Below are 13,736 nucleotides of genomic sequence, written 5' to 3'. Positions count from 1 at the left end.
GTGGTTTTAAGAGTCTTAGGTTGGGTAAGTGATTTTAACAGTGCTTTTGAGGGATGCATTATGCAGCGGTGTCCTTCCTCCAGGCTCCAGAAACCAATCCACTGTACTCTGTGAGCTTGTACGTCTCTCACACACATCTCATTTGCTAAGAATTGCTGTCAGAACCATGGAGAGATTGAGGGGACCTCAACCTAAAGGATTAAGATACAGGACCCGCTGGCTCCTGGAACCCTTGTGTGTGGCTCTGGGGTGTAGCCGCAAACATTTTCCTTATACAAATATCTGCAGTCTGGGTATTTATTGCCTCCGTGTCTCAGATGGTGTTTTCCCTATATTCAAATTTGGTCTCATAGGAAGGAAGAAAAGAGAGTACTTCTTTTCTACCTATGTTGAGAATATTGCATCTGTATATGTGGTCTCCACATCAGAGGTCAGCGCACTGACTCTTGAGGCTTGTGACTAAAGGAGGGCATGGAGAAAGTTGCTGCTCAGATGTAAGGGACATTAAAAGAACAACAATGACAACAAAATCAGAGATGGATGGTACTTATGCCTTGAAAGCACAATAATTTGGGTGTGTATTAGTAAACTATTTTTATTTATTGGTTTGCAAGGAGAGAGAGAGAGGAAAAAAAATGGGAGCACCAGGGTTTCTTGCTGGCCATAGCTACAAATTCCAAACACACGACTACCTTTATGTGACTACTGAGGAATGGAACCCAGGCTGGCAGGCTTTGCAAGCAAGTGCCTTTAACTGCTGAGCTATTTTCCCAGTCCTCCACCCCCTTTTTTTTTTTTTTTGCAAGGTAGGTTTCACTCTAGCCCAGGCTGATCTGGAACTCACTTTGTAGCCACAGGCTGGCCTCAAACTCACAGTGATTCTCCTACCTCTGTCTCTCAAGTGCTGGCATTAAAGGTGTGTACCACCATGCCTGGCATAGCTTCTTTCAAGACTGGTAGTTTCCATCAACTTAAACCAAAGCTGTACCTCAAAGAGTACCTCTGGGAATCTCTACTGTACTTGTGAATCAGCTTAGCTGAAATCAGTTCTGTTTTATCACTGAAAACCAGGACTCATCTCTTGGCTGGGTGAGTGCGTTACTATCCACCTCAGTTTCTTCATCTGAACAGTCAACTGTTTCTGCAACTCAAAAGGGCTGGTCAGGGCTTTCTAGCGCCAGGCAGTGTGGTGGGGCCTGCGACAAAGCCCGGGTCTTGGGAGGCATCAGAAACTGTGTTTCCATCCTTCCCGGAATGAAGGTGTATAAATTCAGGTCTGACAGAGCTACTCTTAAAGCCCCAAGCTTTTTTTTTTTTCTTTCTTAAATATAGGGAGGTAAGATACCAATTTATTTTTGCTTAGGGTTTAGAATAGACACTGCAGGGGACTGCACGTGACTGAAGGAAGCTGGATGTAGTAGTCAAACTCCGAGAAGGAATTCCCTCTTGGACTGGCTCAGCTGAACACAGCAGGTGCCTTGCAAGTGTGAGGGTGGAAGTGTGGCCCCAGCGCCCGTGGAAAGGCTGGTGGTCCTGAGCTGCCTCTATTCCCAGGGCTCTGCAGGTGCCTGGACTGAGGCATTTCCAGTGAATTATGCCACATATTGTCATTGTCACAGCAGTGTCTGAAGCATCCCAGGATGCTACAAGCAAAGAGAGGAAGACACGGAGGTGAGCATAGCTTGTTAAGGAGGTGCTGAGGCCCGGCTGCATTCTTCACACTGCCCCCCAAGGATGTCAGCGACTCACTGACATGCGTGTCACAGGGCTGCTGCGGAGATCAGCTGGGGTGGCGAAGGCCGAGGGCGTTTGCTAGCCTGAGGTTATTAGACATTAGGCGTGGTGCACGGTAGGTAAGTCCATGTGTGCTGTGACCGGCGGCGCAGGAGGGGTTTGGAAAGCGGCGCCTGTTGGCTGCATTCTCCTTGTGTCCCACAGCCTGTGCCCCCGCTCAGGCAAGCTCCCTTCATATTGCTCCCCCAAAACTTGGATGGTGCTGTGGGCTGGTCCGATGATACCAGTAGAGAGATTGGCATTGAGTGAACAACCACCATGTCCCTCCGTCCCACTAATGGTGTTTACTGCATTCTCAATCCTTAAGGACCATGCGGGTTAAGCCTGTTTTCCAGTGTATTTCTTGGGTCAGAATAGGTCATTTTCAGGGCTTAATTTTGCCCTTGCTTGATGGGAGTGGATTGAGGTAGTTCCTGTAGAACGGCCCAATCTCAGTGAGCAAATGGAGAGGTGGCTGAGTGCTTAAGGTGCTGGCCTGAGAAGCCTGAGGACCCAGGTTCGAGTTCCCAGTACCCTTGTAAGCTGCATTACAAAGTGTCCCCTTTCTCTGTCTTCCACTCTCAAATAAATTTAAAAAAAAAGTTTTTTTAAAAATTAAACATTTAAGAGCAAATGAAATGCACAAGCTTGCCTTAGAAAATCCTGTGTTGAAGTCAAGTCAATCCTTATCGTGGAGTTGGTTGGGGGTTGGGGAATCAAAGGCCGGAACCTTGGAACAGTGAGAAAGGCACAAGATGTGAGGAAGGGGTGTTTTTTCGAGATTGAGGGTCTAGGGGGATTCAAATGAGGACAGGATGTTTATTATTGGGTCATTGAGAAGTCCATGAGATGGAGTGTGGGAGGAGAAAGGAATGATGGAGATGTGGTTGGGTTTGTGCTCACACATTCCTTCCCCTAATGGTCAGGGTGTCTGGATGGGGGGGCTTGTCCCCTTCGAGGTCCTCTCATTGTGGTGCTGAGCAAATGGGAAGAGGGATTTGTATGTATTCCGGCTTGAAATCCAACCGGAGCTTTTTTTGCCTTAAGGAATTAACTCTGCTCTGTGTACTCAGGTCTTGTTTGTTTGTTCTTTTCCCGAGGAGATTTGTTCCTGAGCTTAGAGGATAGACATAATCTGTGATCCATAAATCAGTTGCTGCCTCCCTGGCACTGTCCCAACCGAGGCAGTCCGTCTGGGCAGGTCTGATCAGTGTCAGTGGTAGAGCGCAGTGGGCTTACAGTCGGGAGAGGAGGAGGGGCTGCTCGCAGGGAGGGAGGCCAGTGGGTGGGTGCTATTTCCAGGCATGGGGGAGACAATGTCTGCACGTTCAGATGGGTCAGCTGCAGTGGCTCGAATGGCCAGGACACCTTGGGTCTGTCTTATGTCTGCTGGCTTTCAGGAAGATTGCCATCTCTGCTCATTCCCTGGGGACATAAGGCCCTTTGGTCCTTGTGTGCACACTCAGGTACCTGGTCCCTGGGACACTGAGGACTTTTGTTTCCTAGGAATCTGTTCCAGGGCCTCTGGAATGCTGCCGTAGGGAGTGCAGCTAGGCTGTCTGTGGCTCCTAAGATCGAACGTCTAGAAAACTGTCACTCCTTCCTCCTCAGTCTCTGATTTCCATACACGCTTCTGTCCAGCTCCAAGCCTGTAGGCCTAGGAACTAGGATCCATGCTGGAGATCCCACTTAGGCTTGGGCAAGCCCTTCTAAGCTGGCACATGGGCATGTGGGTCAGAGGTGGTGGTGGGCTATTCGGCCCTGCCCACCCGTTGTGCACCCTTCAATTGAGGCTCCCCTGGAGACCCTGTCCCAATCTGACATCTGTCTAGCTGTCTTCCTTGGTGGTGTGGCTCTCCTCTGCCTGCAGGCCGCGTAGCCTGGGGCTGGGAGGGGCGGCAGCGGGGCTGCGATTGGCAGGCAGCCTCTGGCTGTCAAGCCCACTTGTCACCAGGATATAGGAGTTGCCTGAGAGTCTCAGCAGCAAGTATACAGCCAAGGACATGCTGGGCTGTTAGTGTCTAGAATGGGATTCTTTTAACTGCTGTCTGGAAACCTCTGTGTTTGGTGGGTTTTGTCTTATTCAGAAGCCAAGAGGGAATTCACAGGCAAGAAAGAGTGTCTCTGGGGAAGCTGGCTCCTGCCCGGGGCTTAGTCACTGGCCTACTTGGGACCCTCTGACTAGCCATTCCCTTGGTAAACCTGGCATCCTTAAAACCCTGGCATCCATCAGACCCTGGCAGCAGAATGGAGGGGATCGGGAAAGGGCGTGAGAGGCATAGGGGCGCAGCATTAGGTCCCTGACCTACTTTCACTTGATAAATTCTCACTATTTAAATCCCTCCCCCCCTTTCCTTCTCTCCTTCCTCCCATTCCTCCTCCTTTCCAAGTCTCTGTAGAGCTTAGAAAATTGCTCGGCTTTTCTCTGTCTCTTGGTTCTCTCTTCCTCCCATGCCCCTCTCTGTTCATTTTCCATACTGCATTTGGAAATCTCTTCCTACTGTTTTTTGACCCTACCTGGGGATGAGTCTCTTCTTTATACCCCTAAATGAATGCTCTTCCATTGTGGGAGTAATTTGGGCTAGGGTCCTCCTTGTCAGATTCTATCAGATCATATATTTGAGGCTGGTACTGTCTTTGCCAAGTCTAAGCTGAAAGTGAGATACCAGGTCTGCCGGCTGTGGTGCCCGCTGGTAGGATAATGCTGAGATACAAGGTTGAGGGCTCTGGTCGCTGGGGTGAGGGGTGAGTCAAGGTCCTACTGGGTAATCAAATGCTCAGAGCTTTGGAAGGTGGAACACCACCATTCTTCATTCTCCCTTGCTCACTCCTTCCCTCCCTCCCTCCTTCCTTCTTGACAGGGTCTCCTGGGGCTCAGGCAGACTCACTGGCTGGCTGAGGCCTGCCTGAAACTTCTGATGCTTGCACCCACCTCCTGAGTACTGAGGTTGTAGGTGTGTACCACCACACCTGGCTTCAGTGCCAGTTGCTGTTTTCTATCTTATTCTTTCTTTCTTGTTTTTCTTCAAGGTAGGGTCTTGCTGTAGCCCAGGCGGGACTGGAATTCACTGTGTACTCTCAGGCTGGCTTGGAACTCATAGCAATCTGGGATTAAAGGTGTGCGCCACCACTCCTGGTCTTGGTTTTTGAGACAGACTCACACTCTTGACCAGGCCGGCCTGGAACTTGCTATGTAGACTCTCAATCCACTTAGTAAGACTGAGACTACCAGAATGTTCGACCGTGTCCAGTTTTGGTGTCGTTCTAGAAGGTCTGCTGTTGGGCAGAGGACTCTCTTCATCAGCTTGGCGAGCTCTTCCTTGATGTTTCCATTTTCATTGCAGCTTGCGGGCCGAAGCTGACCAACTCCCCCACGGTGATCGTCATGGTGGGCCTTCCAGCCCGGGGGAAGACCTACATCTCCAAGAAGTTGACTCGCTACCTCAACTGGATTGGTGTTCCAACAAAAGGTAAGCCAGGCCCCAGGGCTAAGTCCCACATGTGCACTATGACCCTATTTGCCAGTGCCCCCAAACTGCAAAAAGTTGACCTTCTGATCTGGAATTCACTCTATAGTCCCAGGCTGGCCTCAAACTCACAGCCGTCCTCCTACCTCTGCTGGGATCACAGGTGTGTGCACCATGCCTGGCTCCATCACGTGAATCGTAGCATTCTCCACTGGATGATCTCTGGTGCTCCATTCTGCCGTGTTAAATGAGGACGTTTTTATGCATTTCTGTCCCTTTTTTATTTTTATTTTTGGTTTTTAAGGTAGGGTCTCACTGTAACTCAGGCTGACCTGGAATTTACTATGTAGTCTCAGGCTAGACTCAAACTCACAAACTCACAGTGTTCCTCCTACCTTTGCCTCCCAAGTGCTAGGATTAAAGGCATGCGCCACCATGCCCGGTTGCATCTCTCTGATTAAATGAGAAATGTTTTTATTTTCTTTCTTTAATTAATTAATTTATTTGACAGACAGAGAGAGAATGGGTGTGCCAGGGCCTCCAGTCACGTGCACCCCTTTGTGCATCTGGCTAACGTGGGTCCTGGGGAATTGAACCTGGGTCCCTTGGCTTTGCAGGCAAATGCCCTACCACTAAACTATCCCTCCAGCCCGAGAAATGTTTTTAATAATGGGGACAGTTATATTTTTATATTTGCTGACCTCTACTTTTTTTTTTTTTTTTTGAGGTAGGGTTTCGCTCTGGCCCAGGCTGACCTGGAATTCACTGTGTAGTCTCAGGGTGACCTGATCCCACAACAATCCTCCTACCTCTGTCTCCCCGAGTGCTGGGATTAAAGGCGTGCGCCACCATGCCTGGCCATTGTCATCTTACTCACGTGGGTGGTAGTTGGACTTCTTACTTTGATTGGGAAGCCTCTGGCTCCTGCTGGCTCACGCGGGCTTCTTTGTGTGCCCTGTGCAGTGTTCAACGTGGGGGAGTACCGGCGTGAGGCCGTGAAGCAGTACAGCTCGTACAACTTCTTCCGCCCCGACAACGAAGAAGCCATGAAAGTCCGCAAGTGAGTCCCGGGCCCGCCTTCCCTTGTGTGTAAGGCAGCGTCCCTGGGAGGAAGAGAGGGCCAGCCTGCCGGGTGGTGTCGCCGTCCTTCTCTGCTGGTGGCCGGCAGCTCTGGCCAGGGTTAGGGCCAGTCTCTTGGCTCTGTCGGCCTTGCTGCTTTGATCTGTTCTCGGATGGTCTGACTTGAGACCGAGCCTCTGCAGCCACATCCTGGGAGTGGACAAAGGCCTTTTCATTGTGAATCTCTGCTTGCATTTGCAAAGGGCTTCTTGCTAAGCTGCAGGTGTCTGAGGGGGGCGGGGTGCAGTCCTGCTGTGTGTTACACTGGGGGGGGGGGGAGTTGGTGAGGACTGGGATGTCGGGGTGCGCCCCCCCTGGGCCTGTCACTGAGGATCTGGCTCCAGTTGTTAATTATTTGCTTCGTTTTGAGACAAAGCCTTGTGGTGCAGACCTGGCTCTCCTGATAAACCCCGTGAAGCCGAGGCTGCACTTGAACTCCCGCAGCTCTCTCCTTAGCCTCCCTAGGGCCGGGACTATCGGCATGCGTCACCTTGTGCAGCGTCAGCTTTGCTGCAGTCTTTTGCTTTACTGACTGAGCTAGCCAGGCACCTTGTCATAGTTTTTGTTTTTTATTTATTAGTTTATTTGAGAGAGAGGGGGAAAAGAGAGAGAAAACGGGCACAGCAGGGCCTCCAGCCACTGTAAACTGCAGCACATGCACCACCTTGGATATCTGGCTTACATGGGTACTGGGGCGTAGAACCTGGGCCCTTAAGGTTTTACAGACAAGCGCCTTAACAGCCGCTAAGCCATCCCTCCAGCCCTATTTTTATTTAGTCACAAAATTTATTTACTAGAGAGAGAGGCAGCGAGAGAGAGAATGAGAATGGTTGCCCCAGGGCCTGTTGTCCTTGCATTGCATGCAAACCACTAGGGAGGCCGAGGCGGGAAGATTGCCTGGAGTTCAAGACAAACCTGGGTCACATAGCAAGACCCTGCCTCACAAGGCAAGACAATTAAACTCTCCTGGTTCCAGATCCCAGTGTGCAGCCAGGTGTGAGTACCTCCTCCCTCAGGTGCCTAAAGGTGGGTGCCTGCACTGGGCTTCTGGTTGGACGTGTCAGTCCTGAGCATCTTAGCGCCAGCGTTGCCTGTACCTGTTGGGGCAGTGAGGCTGGGCCTGCCTCCATGCATGGCTCCTCTTGTGTGTTGCAGACAGTGTGCCTTAGCAGCCTTGAGAGACGTCAAGAGTTACCTGACCAAGGAAGGCGGAAAGATTGCGGTAAGTCCAGGGGGTGCTGACTGGCAGCTCAGTCTGAGCTCAGCTGAGAGCCACTGAAGTAGGTATGGCACGACAGGGCTAAGTCCTCCAGCTCAGGGTTGAGGCGAACAGGTAGCTAGAGCACCTGGTTACCTGAGATACATGTGATCTCAGGACGGACATGCAGACCCAGCTCTAGTATGCTCTGTCACCCACAAGGGTGTAGCTGGGTACGGACTCCAAATGGGTGGGGCCTGGGCTGCTCCAATCACAGTAGCCAGTGCTCCTTCTTTATCCCCTGCCCCCTCCCCATCCCCCTTTATCCCCGAGGTGGTGCTGGCTTGCTTGCTAATCTCACCTCCCCTGCTGTCCCGGCCTGGGGAGGAGGGACTGCTGGCGACCACAGCTGCCCAGGCGGTGTGGTGGGGAGGGTTGCGCTGTCTCCTGGAAGAGGAATTTTGGGCTCATTTCAGTAAATGACAGGTTGACGCACCACTTGCAGCACTGGCAAATATTGTCACCAAATCTTCCTGACCTTCTTCTCCCCACCAGGTTTTTGATGCCACCAACACTACTAGAGAGAGGAGACACATGATCCTTCATTTTGCCAAAGAGAATGACTTCAAGGTGAGCCTGGCCTCTTCCACCCCACAAGCTCAGAGACACGGCCTGAGATGCCCACTTCTGGGCTCCTGCTTGGTCTTCTGCTTCCTGCCATCCAGGCTGGCCTGGACTTCACTGTGTAGCCCAGGCTGGCCTTGCAGCAGGACTTCGCTGTGTAGCTCAGGCTGGCCTTGCAGCAGGACTTCACTGTGTAGCTCAGGCTGGCCTTGCAGCAGGACTTCACTGTGTAGCCCAGGCTGGCCTTGCAGCAGGACTTCACTGTGTAGCTCAGGCTGGCCTTGCAGCAGGACTTCGCTGTGTAGCCCAGGCTGGCCTTGCAGCAGGGCTTCACTGTGTAGCTCAGGCTGGCCTTGCAGCAGGACTTCGCTGTGTAGCCCAGGCTGGCCTTGCAGCAGGGCTTCACTGTGTAGCCCAGGCTGGCCTTGCAGCAGGGCTTCACTGTGTAGCTCAGGCTGGCCTTGCAGCAGGACTTCACTGTGTAGCCCAGGCTGGCCTGGACTTCGCTGTGTAGCCCAGGCTGGCCTTGCAGCCGGCCTGCCTCAGCCTGCCGTGTGCTGGGGCCTGGGCGGGAGCTGCCATGCCCAGCTTGCTACCCTAGTTTTGCTGCCTTAAAATAGAGTCTTCTTAGGCTGGGGAGATGGCTTAGCAGCTGAAGCACTTACTGGCGAAGCTTAAGGACCCAGGTTCGATTCCCCAGTACCCATGTAAGCCAGATGCAGGAAGTGGTGCATGTGCCTGGAGTTCATTTGCAGTGGCTAGACACCCTGGCATGCTCATCGTCTCCTCTCTCTCTCAAATAAATAAATAAAACATTAAAAAGGGGGCTCTCTTTGCCAAGACTCACAGGAACCATGGAGTCCTCCCCCCCTGGGGGCGGGTGCAGGCCATGGCTGTGCAAGGTTAGCTATTTTCTGGCATTAGGAATAGATGGATTTATTTCTCCCTCTCTCCTTTCCTCCCTTTCTCTTCCCTGACTATCTTCCATTTGGTTGTTATTTGTACTTTTGTTTGCACACAAAGAGATAGATTTCACTGTGACATTTTCCTACAGTTTCTCGTAATGCTTTGTTCTTCCCTCCTGTCTTCCCCTGTCTCCCCATTACTGCCTCACTTCCTCCCACCAATAGTCCCTGTCTCTGCTGTCATGTTATACTTGTCCCTTCCCTCTGCTAACCCCTCCTCCGCTTTCATAGTCACCTTTCTACTTCCATGTCCTACGCAGAAACACACACGCGGATGAGAGGAAACGTGCAATATCCGCCTTTCTGAGTATAGCTTAGTTAATAACATAGTTCCACCTGTTTTCCTGCTGGCGTCCACCTTTCTTGTGTGTAATTATGACATCAAAGCTCCCCCTCCGGATTGTTGTTTTCTTATATTTCTGTCTTGCTTTCTTCCATCAGGCATTTTTCATTGAGTCCGTGTGTGATGACCCAACAGTTGTGGCCTCCAACATCATGGTAAGACAGTCAGCTTAGACTGTGAGGGCATTTGCAGTTCAAACCGGAGCCCATATCTGTACAGTGACTAAACCCTTACCGGAGAGCTGCCCTTCCCTGTGTTTGCGCGGTGGATTCTGGGAGGGCGCAAGTACCCAGGGAGATGAGCTCAACAGCGCAGTAGTGAACACACTTCCAGTTGCAGTCAGGCTGTGTCCAGGGTCTGTGAGGACAGTTGCCAGCCCAGTCTTGGCTGCGTTATGAGAGAAGGGAGAGCTGGGAGCAGCTTCTACTGGTGGTGGAAACTTGGCAGCTGAGAGCTGGTGGGGTGACCTGGCATGGGGGGTAGCAGGCTGGTCTACTTTGCTCTTGAGGTCTCTGTTAGGTAAGAATGGGACAGAGCCTTAGAGGCAGAGGTCCCAAGTCTGGAAGAAGGGGTGTAATAACTCTTCCCACCCTGCCACATGCCCTCAGCAGAGTCCACTGAGCCAGTAGAGCTCGCCCAGATAACTCAGGGTAAATATCAGCAGTATTTGGATGATCCTTAATTTTCTCATTTGATAGCAATATATTACAAACAGAAATGGTTCAATGAAGGGTTTAGCAAGTCACCTCTTTTTTGAGGTAGGGTCTCACTCTAGCTCAGGCTGACCTGGAATTCACAGGGTGGCCTCGAACTCACAGTGATCCTCCTGGCCTCCTGAGTGCTGCCATTAAAGGTGTGTCACCATGCCCAGCTAGTTTTATGGTTTTTTTGTTTGTTTGTTTGAGGTAGGATCTCACTGTAGCCCCAGGCTGACCTGGAATTCACTGTGGAGTCTCAGGATGGCCTTGAACTCATGGCAATCCTCTTACCTCTGCCTCCCAAGTGCTAGGATTAAAGGTGTGCACCACCACGCCCAGCTAGATTTATGTTTTTATTGTAGACGTATATAATTGACCACTTTGATCATTTTTTAAAGGTTTAGAGGGACTATGTTAGATTAAGAGAAGGAACGAGGAGAAAGTATACAGAGTTCCTGCCTGTGAGAAGGCAGGAGAGGGTAAAAGCCCCTTGTCCAGTTTTAAGTGTGCTGGTTAGCAGCAGAAACCACGTTCCAGTTGTTTCGCTGCCATCATTGCCCTCCATCCCAGCCCGTTCCTCTTCCTCATCCGACGTTGTACTCACACAGCGTGAGCTTCCCATGGGCTCGGATCTTCCGAGTGGCTGGGGAGGGAGGGAGCTCTGTTGGTAGTTTCCTTAGTACACACCAGGACGAGGCACAGCGACACACGCCTGCTACCCTAGTGCTCCTAAGGTACCGGCAGGAAGATTAGAAATTCAAGGTCATTTTTAGCAACATATTGAGTTTGAGGCACGCTTGTCCTAAAAACAAGTTTTGAGGTGGAGCATGTTGATGCACACCTTTCATTCCAGGACCCATGTAAAGCCAGATGCACAGAGTGGTGCATACATCTGGAGCTCTTTGCGGTGGCTGGAGGCCCTGGCGTGCCCATTCTCTTTGTCTCTCTATCTCTGTCTGCTTGCAGATAAATGAAACCCACCTCAAACCTACCATGTGTTTATAGGAGATTTCTTGTCTCCAAAGGGTAGCCCTTAGAAAGGTGTAGGCATGAGGTCTCGTTAGAGAAGCCGTAATCACACATCTTCCACAAGTGGTAGTGCTTAAAGCACACGCAAAGTCAGGGGATCTCCAGCAACCCTTATGTACCTTTGTAACCAAAGCCCTGGTCTCTGGCTAGGAACGCTACAGGGGCTTCTGTGGGTTCTGCTGAGCTAGGGCTCGGATGACTCAGTTACGGGACTGGTCCTCAGTGGACGGCCCAGAGGGGTTCATTATGGGATTCTTGTGGGTTTCCTGTGTCTGCCCTTGCATTCCGCAATTCTGGGTCTCCCAAGTCTCTTCCTCTTATAATTGTGAGGCCGTGAGTCAGTCCCCTGGTTTTTCTTTTTCCTCTTAAATGCTGGATAGGATAATCTTGACTCTGAGCTTTTCTGGGCTTTCCCCTTTGGAGAGCCCCGAATCCTGCTTAATCTAAGCAGAAAGCCTGCGGTGTGATCCATCGGCTGCCTCTTTGTGGTGTTACAGGAAGTTAAAATCTCCAGCCCGGATTACAAAGACTGCAACTCCGCAGAGGCCATGGATGACTTCATGAAGAGAATCAACTGCTATGAAGCCAGCTACCAGCCCCTCGACCCCGATAAGTGCGACAGGTAAAGATGGGTAACCGTCCCGACTTATCTCTGTGGAGGCTTGGTGTCTTTTCCACCTTCCCAGAGAGCATTTGTTCCTAGGTACTTCTATTAACTGTCTTTAAATATTTCCTTTTAGAGCCACACCTGGTGGCTCAAGCTGGTAACCCTAGAACTTGAGAGGCAGAGCCCAAGATTTCAAGGTCATCCTCAACTTCATTGGGAGTTTAATGCCATCCTGGACTACATGAGGCCATGCCAAAAAAAAAAAAAAAAAAAAAAAAAAAGCCAGGCGTGGTGGCACATGCCTTTAATTCCAGCACTCAGGAGGCAGAGGTATTGCTAGGAGAACATAAATTCAAGGCCACCCTGAGACCACATAGTGAATTGAGACCCACTTCAAAAAACCGAAACACCAAAAAAGAAAAAAAACACAAAGGTCTTAAATTCAAAACAGGAAAAATGTCTTAAAGACATTTCCAACTCATTTAGTACAATTTAATACAAATATTTCTTCTTTTTTTTTGAGGTAGGGTCTCACTCTAGCTCTCATCTCAGGCTGACCTGGAATTCACTCTGTAGTCTCAGGGTGGCCTCAAACTCATGGTGATCCCCCTACCTCTGCCTCCCGAGTGCTGGGATTAAAGGCATGCACCACCACGCCCGGCTCTCATTGAATAGAAATATTTCTGACCCTACGGTATGGGAGCAAGGTTTGCTGTTGGCATTCTACCATTGAGAGTGATATTCTTCTTTTTTTATGTTTTGGTTTTGCAAGGTAGGGTCTCACTCTAGCAAGTTTCTTTCTTTCTTTTTTTTCTCAAGGTAGGGTCACTTTAGCCCAGGCTGGCCTAGAATTCACTATGTAGTCTCAGGGTGGCCTCGAACTCACAGCGATCCTCCTACCTCTGCCTCCCCAGTGCTGGGATTAAAGGTGTGCACCACCACGCCTGGCTCTAACAAGTTTCTTTAACCACTGAGCAATCCCTTCAGCCCTGTGTTTAAGTTTTGAGACAAGGTCTTTTACTAAGTTTTCCAGACTGGCCTTAAACTATTTTTTGTAGCCCTGGCAGTCCTTGAGCTTTTTGATCTTCCTACTTCAGCCTCCATAGTAGGTAGGATTACAGGTCTGTACTCCTAGCGCAGCTAGCCAGATTCCTGACCACTTCCTGTGGAAACTGTTGCCTTACTTTACTCTCTGCATCTTGGAAAGAGAGACTCAGTCTATATCCTAGGGGTAGCCTGTAGCCCATTGTCGCAGGCCCCTCAGGGAGTAAATCTGGAAGCAGGCTGGGCTCGGCGTGGGCACACTGGTTGTGATGCTAGGCAGATGGGAATGGTGCTCCTCAGTGGCGTTTCTGTGCAGGGATTTGTCGCTGATCAAAGTGATTGATGTTGGCCGGAGGTTCCTGGTGAACAGAGTTCAGGACCACATCCAGAGCCGGATCGTGTACTACCTGATGAACATCCACGTGCAGCCTCGCACCATCTACCTGTGTCGGCACGGCGAGAATGAGTACAACCTCCAGGGCAAGATCGGAGGTGACTCGGGCCTGTCCAGCAGAGGCAAGAAGGTAGGGAGAAGAGGCGACAGGGGCTGGGGCCTGACGAGTGGCAGGAAGGTGCCTGGAGCCTGCCTAACAGTTGTAGGATTCCAGGGTAGTGTGTGTGTGTGTGTGTTTTCTACTCTGGATACCTTAAATACTGTGTGTGTGTGTGTGTGTGTGTGTGTGTGTGAGAGAGAGAGAGAGAGAGAGAGAGAGAGAGAGGGAGAATTTTAGTATTTGTATGTGTCTGTGTGTTTTTATATTTTATAAAAATATTTTATTTATTTATGAGAGAGAAAGAGAGAATGGGCATGCCAGGGCCTACGTGGGTCCTGGGGAATCAAACCCGGGTCCTTAGGCTTCGTAGGCAAA

The 13,736-nt window shown here is 50.6% G+C and overlaps 1 protein-coding gene across 4 annotated transcripts in view; it reads left to right on the top strand.

The window, feature by feature from the left end:
- Pfkfb3 (6-phosphofructo-2-kinase/fructose-2,6-biphosphatase 3) overlaps positions 1-13,736 on the top strand; it is a 34,484-nt gene that overhangs the window by 4,339 nt on the left and 16,409 nt on the right. For all 4 annotated transcript variants that reach the window (XM_045134827.1, XM_045134826.1, XM_004662396.2 and 1 more), the window contains exons 2-8: positions 5,118-5,243; positions 6,204-6,300; positions 7,515-7,581; positions 8,113-8,187; positions 9,588-9,644; positions 11,714-11,838; positions 13,184-13,391. In XM_045134827.1, coding sequence (XP_044990762.1) covers positions 5,118-5,243; positions 6,204-6,300; positions 7,515-7,581; positions 8,113-8,187; positions 9,588-9,644; positions 11,714-11,838; positions 13,184-13,391 — 755 coding nt within the window. The remainder of the gene's footprint in view (positions 1-5,117; positions 5,244-6,203; positions 6,301-7,514; positions 7,582-8,112; positions 8,188-9,587; positions 9,645-11,713; positions 11,839-13,183; positions 13,392-13,736) is intronic.

This window comes from Jaculus jaculus, chromosome 15 (genome assembly GCF_020740685.1).
Source record: "Jaculus jaculus isolate mJacJac1 chromosome 15, mJacJac1.mat.Y.cur, whole genome shotgun sequence".
In the NCBI taxonomy this organism is placed as follows: Eukaryota; Metazoa; Chordata; class Mammalia; order Rodentia; family Dipodidae; genus Jaculus; species Jaculus jaculus.
This window is presented reverse-complemented; position numbering and strand designations above follow the sequence as displayed.